This window comes from Elephantulus edwardii, unplaced genomic scaffold, assembly GCF_000299155.1.
Source record: "Elephantulus edwardii isolate Elephantulus edwardi_28Jun2011 unplaced genomic scaffold, EleEdw1.0 scaffold00108, whole genome shotgun sequence".
In the NCBI taxonomy this organism is placed as follows: domain Eukaryota; kingdom Metazoa; phylum Chordata; class Mammalia; order Macroscelidea; family Macroscelididae; genus Elephantulus; species Elephantulus edwardii.
Window position 1 is genome coordinate 6,199,445 of NW_006399858.1, and position 7,016 is coordinate 6,206,460.

At 36.4% G+C, this 7,016-nt stretch overlaps 1 protein-coding gene across 1 annotated transcript in view; it reads right to left on the reverse strand.

Moving 5' to 3' along the window:
- The window catches only part of VPS13A (vacuolar protein sorting 13 homolog A (S. cerevisiae)), a 289,570-nt gene that overhangs the window by 155,471 nt on the left and 127,083 nt on the right, over nucleotides 1-7,016 (reverse strand). Inside the window, 2 exon segments of the mRNA XM_006891989.1 lie at nucleotides 865-1,169; nucleotides 4,489-4,656. Of these exon segments, the coding sequence (XP_006892051.1) occupies nucleotides 865-1,169; nucleotides 4,489-4,656 (473 nt within the window).

The window sequence follows — 7,016 nt, forward strand, 5'->3', positions numbered from 1 at the left end:
TAATTTATTTATTTTTTATAATAGACTTTTCCAATGCAATTCATCTTTTGATTTCCTGACTGCTGGTGCCAAGAGTGTTGATTGTGGAATGAAGCAAGCTGAAATTATCAGCAATCTCAATCTCTTCTCTGTCTATTACAAAGCTGCCAATTGGCCCAGTGGTGAGAATCTTTGTCTTCTGGATGTTGAACTTCAATGTGTATTGAAGATTATAGCCTTTGGCAGCAAATGCCTCATGTCCTACTAAGTTTCAGAAAGCAATTGTCAATCACTTTCAATTATGTTTTAGAACTGTTGCTGTGTGCCACTGAGTCAGAACTAACCCATAAATGACTATCTGGTAGATTTTCAGAGAAAGTAAATCACACAGTAGAAGACTGTCCAGTCTTCGCCCACAGAGAAGCTGGTATATTTGAACCGTGTGACTTAAAGACTTTACTGGAACTTATTATCAGAAGGCCAGCAGAGCTCCCTTCGAAGGCTATTTTAAATCTGTAAGTCTGTAACTGTTAGTGTAAAAAAATACTCAGGAGAAAGGAAGCAAACAAAACACATACCACAAATAAAACCCAGCTAAACAAAAGATTCACAATACAGAGGGCGCTCTGGTGGCCTCGTGGCAAGAAGCTGTACTGCAATCCTGAACGCACATGGTTAAAGGCTACTAGCTATTTCAAAAAAGAACAGGCAATCTCCTCCTGTGAGATTAACTGCCTCTGAAAACTTACTGGAGGGTCAGCTACAGATTGGCTCTGACTCTATGGTATACAACAAAAACAACATATAGAAGTTTTACAATAAAATATCTTTAAAACAATGAGAAAATTAATGCATTCTACACAGATGAACTTAAGAGCAGCTTACCTGTACAGTCGCATTTCACTCAGTTTTATCGCTATCAAATCAATAACAGGTGGAGGGTTGCTCTGACTCTCTGTTATCATATGAAAGGTATTAGTCATTGTAATGAGTCCAAAGTCAGCAATAAAAACATTTTCCGAAACCGGAGACTGTGGAATGACCACAACAGGGGCTTTGATGTTAATGTCCAGCGCCATCCTAGAACTCCTTTTTGCCAGTTCTTTCACTCCAGTAGCAGCCATTTCTGCTGCCTGAACAGTAGCCTCAGTCAAGGCCTGTTTGGCTGCTTGAAAGTTGTCTATAAAAGCCTAGAAAGTTTTTAAAAAATTCTTAAAACTTCTCAACAGTAAAGTTTATTATATGTACACTGATGTTTACGATTACACATCCATGGAATTCAAAGTCTGAATACCTAGTAACTAATTTTTGTGGTGCAAGATTTGGGAAACAAAAAGATACCAATACAAGATCCAATGATGATGGATTTTATAAAATATAATGCATGAGAATGACTGTATAAAACACAATGTGAATAAAGGATAGTGTGAAACACAATGTATATAAACTTTCTAAGCAAAGCAATAAAAAAATGCAAAACAGAATGTATAGGATTGATTGTATGAAATACAATATAAATGAAAGCTGCATAATATAAAGGAAACACAATGCATATGAATGAAACATAATGTAAAGGAATTATATGAAAACCAATTAAAAATATTTTTCTAAAAAAAGATACTGATATTATATACAATAATAAAAAATTCAGTTTCTGGAAAAAAACATGGATAGCAGATTTGGTTATCTATATCCCATATGATATTATTTTATATAATGTAAAGTAATGGCTTAACAACCACATTATAACTCTATATAAAATTTCAACAGGCAGAAATCTTAAGAACATGTATTTTTTAAAAAAGAAAACAATAAAATGTTTCATTAAAAACTCTAAATCAGAAATCCACAATCAAGTAAGGAGAAGCAGAGATTGTAGTTCATCTTTTGGGTCAGATTCCCACACAAGACAGAAAAAAACCAAGAAAATGAAGGAGCAGCAGAAATGGCAGAAAAGCACAGGCTGTATTTCTGAGCATGAGCTATCAATAGAAGTTTGTTATAAAAGTCAATACTTGTCTCTCTTTAATATTGTTGCTGTTGTGTGCTATCAAGTCAGAAATGACCCCTTGAGGCACAGTCTGAACTGCAGCCAGAGGCAGAGCCCAGCGCCCGAGCCCAGGCTCACCAGCTGAGTGGAGGGCAGGCATGCAAAGAACTGGCAGCATTAAAAGAGCTTTGTAAGCCTGGCTGAGAACAGTGCGATAAAGGTCTGCGTGACAAGGCTGGTCCACAGCTTACAGAAGGAAACCTGGGAGAAGGCTTGCTTTCTAGCATGCCTCAGAAGAAGCGGTCCTGCATGAAGAATTAATTATATCCTAAAAGTTTCAAATCTGAGTTGCAATCTGTTACTTCCTTAATAAATGCCATAATCTTGGAGGCAGGGAGTCCTCTATATCAAGGTTTCTAACTTCTGAATTCTGGAAAAATATTTCAACGGCATAAAAAGTAATTATTTAGTCTTAAAACCTATCCAGGAAGAATCAATGGTATAATTCACTGGGAGTCCACTGCTACCCCAATGATCATGTCTCTGGTGATCTGAACCAACCAGTGGCTCTGTGGGGGAAAAATGAACAATCTACTTCCATGTGATTTGCAACCTCAGAAGTCCAATGGAAGATCAGCTCAATCAGTTCCAACTTGACAATAAGTCGAGTTATACCCAATTTTCATTTTAAAAGGAAAAAATTACTTTTTATTTCAGTTTCTGAGTTTAGGGAGCTAAACTGTAGCACAGACAGGAGGGAGTAGTGTTGCAAACTCAGAGTAGTGCTTCTCTGGCAGTTCAAATTCACTAGTGGCTCTGAGGGAGAAAAATGAGCAGACTCATCATCCCCTGTAACTTACAGCCTCAGAAAAACCTACTGGAGAATCAGCTATGAGTCAAGTCCACTTAAGAGCAATGAGTTTGAGTTTTTAAGCTTTCTGAGTATAAGGCTATAAATAGAGGACTGACATGTTTATTTGTTATAAAAATAAAACAATACTTGTTTCTCTTCAGTACTGTTGTTGTTGTTGTTGTTGTGTGCTATCAAGTTGGAACTGACCCACAGCTGGCACTCCAGTGGGTTTGCAGAGGCAGTAAATCGCAGTTGGAGGAGATTGCCCATCCTTCTTCCACAGAGCAGCTGGTGAATTAAAAAATGTATGCCCTAGTTTGAGGGGAGAGCATCTATGTGTTGTCAAATGGATCAGGTAAATTCTTGCCTTTAGTATTATTAAGTGCATGGAGACTGCTTCTTTTACAGTTTTAATCATTGTGGAAGAAGAAGGAAAAAAAAAAGTGGCAAGAGGGGAAAGGGTTGTGGGAAGAGAGGGCAGCCCAGGCTGTTGAAATTTTAGAAACTGGCAAATAACCTTTTGTGTAAACTCAATTTTAAGTTCAAAATGCTGAGAAGGCTCTTTTAATGCTTTTCGATTCCACAGCTGCTGCCATTTAAATGCTAATAAAGGATCTCTACAGTCTGAAAAAAAAATGTATGCCCTTTGGGATTGCCGTTCAGCTTCTTAGCACTAGGCCACTAGGGCTTTATTATTAAGTATATTAAAAAGATTTTGTGACTACAGAAAAATCATATGACAACCACAAAGAAAAAGAGTATCAACTGCAAATTCTGAAATAATAAAAGGGAAGTCACTATCCCTAAAATACATGGAAGTAAATATATTAATATGTTCTTCATTCATTTACTTCTATAATGGGCTATCTTATTTGATCCTCATTTGATGATATTTTTGTTTGAAAAAAAAAAATCAGTGACATTTCAAAAAAATAAAGTGTCATTGTAAAATACCATCTCACAAAAAGGGGAAGAAGTGAACATAACAAAAACTATGAGAAAAGAAATAGGAACTAGAAGTTGCTCTTTAAGAAGAAGTATTATAATCAAATACTCATGAATAAGTATTATAATCAAATACTCAGATACCCAAAGAATTAAATACACTAAAAATAATACTCTAAAGAATAACCTCAGACCAAATAAAATTCAATTAGAAGTTTACTATCTTTAAATTAAAATTTGTTGTGAGGTAGAACCGAGGAAGACTCAATCAAATGATCTGTATAATACAGAATTCAATTTATCTACAACATTTGTTGTTGTTAGTTGCCATCAAGTTGGAACTGACTCATAGCTGACCCTCCATCACGTTTTCTGAGGCTGTAAATCACATGGTAGGAGAATGCCCATCTTTCTCCCATGATGCAGCTGGTGGATTTAAATCAACTACTTCTCAATTGTCAGAACAACTCCTTATCCTCAAGGCCATCAGAGCTCCTCTATACAAAATAGCTGAAAATGTATAAACATTTAACATAGTAATACATAAAATATATCTTAACTGTTTTATTCCAATGTGAAACTATTGTGTACATGAAAAATCACATATTTCGGTGTTATGATAAAGAATATGAAATGAATTCTTATTAAAGTCCACTTATGCTTAATGAATAGCCTACAATTTTTACTTAGTATAAAATAAATAGCTTATTGCTATACTTACCAATATGGAATACAGAAATTTTGTGACAAAAACAACTTCAATGCAACCAACAGTTAAATTAACATGAACATCAGCCACATTCATATCTGTATATGCAGCACCAGCAGTTGCATCCACGTAAGAAATTATTTTGAAACTAAAAACTTCTTTTCCAGTGATATAAACAGCCTTCACAAGAAAAAAGAAATTACTACAATTCAATTTTACTATCATGTTTAAAATTTCAAAGTAAAAATAAATAACAAAGCCTACAAGTATATGTGAAAAACCTTCCAACTTTTCCACTATATTTATAATATCCCATTACAAATAAGGAAACAAGTCCAACACCTTTATTAAAACCTACAGTCTAAATTTTTTTCACATTTTTCATCTCTTTTTGTCGGCCATGACATCAATTTAACAGATTTGGCTCAGCATTTTATTTTTAATATAAGAGCATAGAGCCTGCAATATAATGCACCTTACTTAGTATGTGTATTTGCATATTAAGAGAAGATCTGTGCTTTCCTTGAATCATTGTAAAAAATGTATTAAAAGCACACTATGACACTGATGAGTCAAATGAGATAATGATTACCCATGGTGGACAGTGTTTGGTGGAGCTCCCCGATTAAAACAAGCTTGGAAGCAGGAGTGGCATCCACTTCCGTAATAGCTTGCCTCTGGAAACCCTATGAACCAACCTGGAGAAAGGATGAAAGTTACACAGGTGTCCAGGTTTTTCATTCATAGGGCTGCTGTGAGTTACCTACGACTCGACGGCACTTAACAACAACAACATACCTTAAAAAACACATGAAAATCTACTTTTATTCATTTGAAGTCTATGAAGAGGTTACCATAGTTCTTCAACAAAGTTGTTTCCTAATGCTATACTTGGGAAGTTTTGCTCCTTTTCTCCTTTCATTCCACATTAGTTTGTGAAACAGCCACACAAGCTGACAACTAAAGAGTTTAAAAATCTCAAGCTCTGGATTACAAGTTAAATTTGGTGAATTCTGGAATTAGCTTATAGCTTTCTTGACTGTCCTAAATGCTAAAGCAAGGGCACAGAACTGAAGAGCCATCAATAAGCAAACCAATTCCAAGTGCTAAACAAAGATCTGAGAGGCTTCTAAAGCTGATGTTTATGATGAAAATATATCTACAGGAGTTCTGAATCAATCTAAGAAGAATAAGAGGGCTACTTCAACTCAAAAAAATAGAAAAAGCAGATAAATGACACAATCTCTATGTTTTTGAAACGTTAAACTCTATGACAAAACAAGCACCTGAGAGAGGGTGAGCATAAGAACCAGTTCACCCGTGGAAGGAGATAGAAGACCCCAGGTTCTACAAAGGCTAAGTAAGAATTCAGTGAAAAAAGATAACCAATGGGTAGTCTAATGTGAGATCTAGAATCCATAAGGGAGCCAGCTACACAAGAAGCATTCACACTCGGTCAAAGGTACTTCACAGGCTCCACTGGGATCTCAGGAGACAGACTAGGAACAAAGCAGAAGAACAGAAAAAGCTTCTCATCTTACAAGCCTTCACTGCAGAAAAGGATCAAAGCTCCACAAGAATTATTATTTCACAACTTTTTGTTCTTCTTTTATGATTCTTTTAGAATTATTAAACACTAGGGAAAAGGAAACCCTACCCAAGTGAAGGGTCAATATCCCAAGAAAAAAGTTGGATGATAAATTCTTCAACTTACTGGGAAGAACAAGAAACCATCCTAGGACCACTAGGGTTCAATTCTGCTAAGTACAGGGAAGGATTTGATGTCCACACAGTGACCACCAAAGACGTGAAGTCAAATGCTATGTAGAAGTAGGGTAGGGCAAGGTTACCACAATGATCCTGAGACCTAGAAAGTCAAGGGCTGGCTAAGGGCTAAATGAAATCCATAGACCCTACCCTGCAACCCACAATTTGTCAACAAGCAAACAGAAACAGCCAGCGTCCTAGGGAAACAATTTAAGAGTATGGAAAGAGAGCTTTCAGAGGTGCACGTGAAGTCAAGAGCATGGAACAGAAACACTGCAAACCTCACCCCAGAAGATGGACCCAGGAAGATGGAGGCACATGTCCATCCAAAGGCACTGCAGATGAAAAGTTTGGTGATTCCATTCTAAACCAATAAGCCATGGAAAGTGTACTGAGTAGAGTTCTACTCTGACACACACAAAGGATAACCATGAATCACAATCAACTCCAAAGCAACTAGGACATTAAGACTTTCAAACCACTGTCTGGCATTATAACATTGATTATTTATACCATAAGGAGTTTTACATCTTTTGTTGATTACATTACACATAATACTAAATTAGTAATTTGGGGGGGAGGTATCAGAAATACCTTAATCTTTATAGTGATATCCCCTTTTCTCTGTTATTCTTGTTGTTATGTGCCGTCGAGTCGTTTCCGACTCATAGCGACACTATGCACAACAGCCCTAAACCCTGCTCTATCCTGCGCCAACCGCACCGCCTCTGACACACCCATCCCAATTATCCCAGTCACCGAATCAATCCATC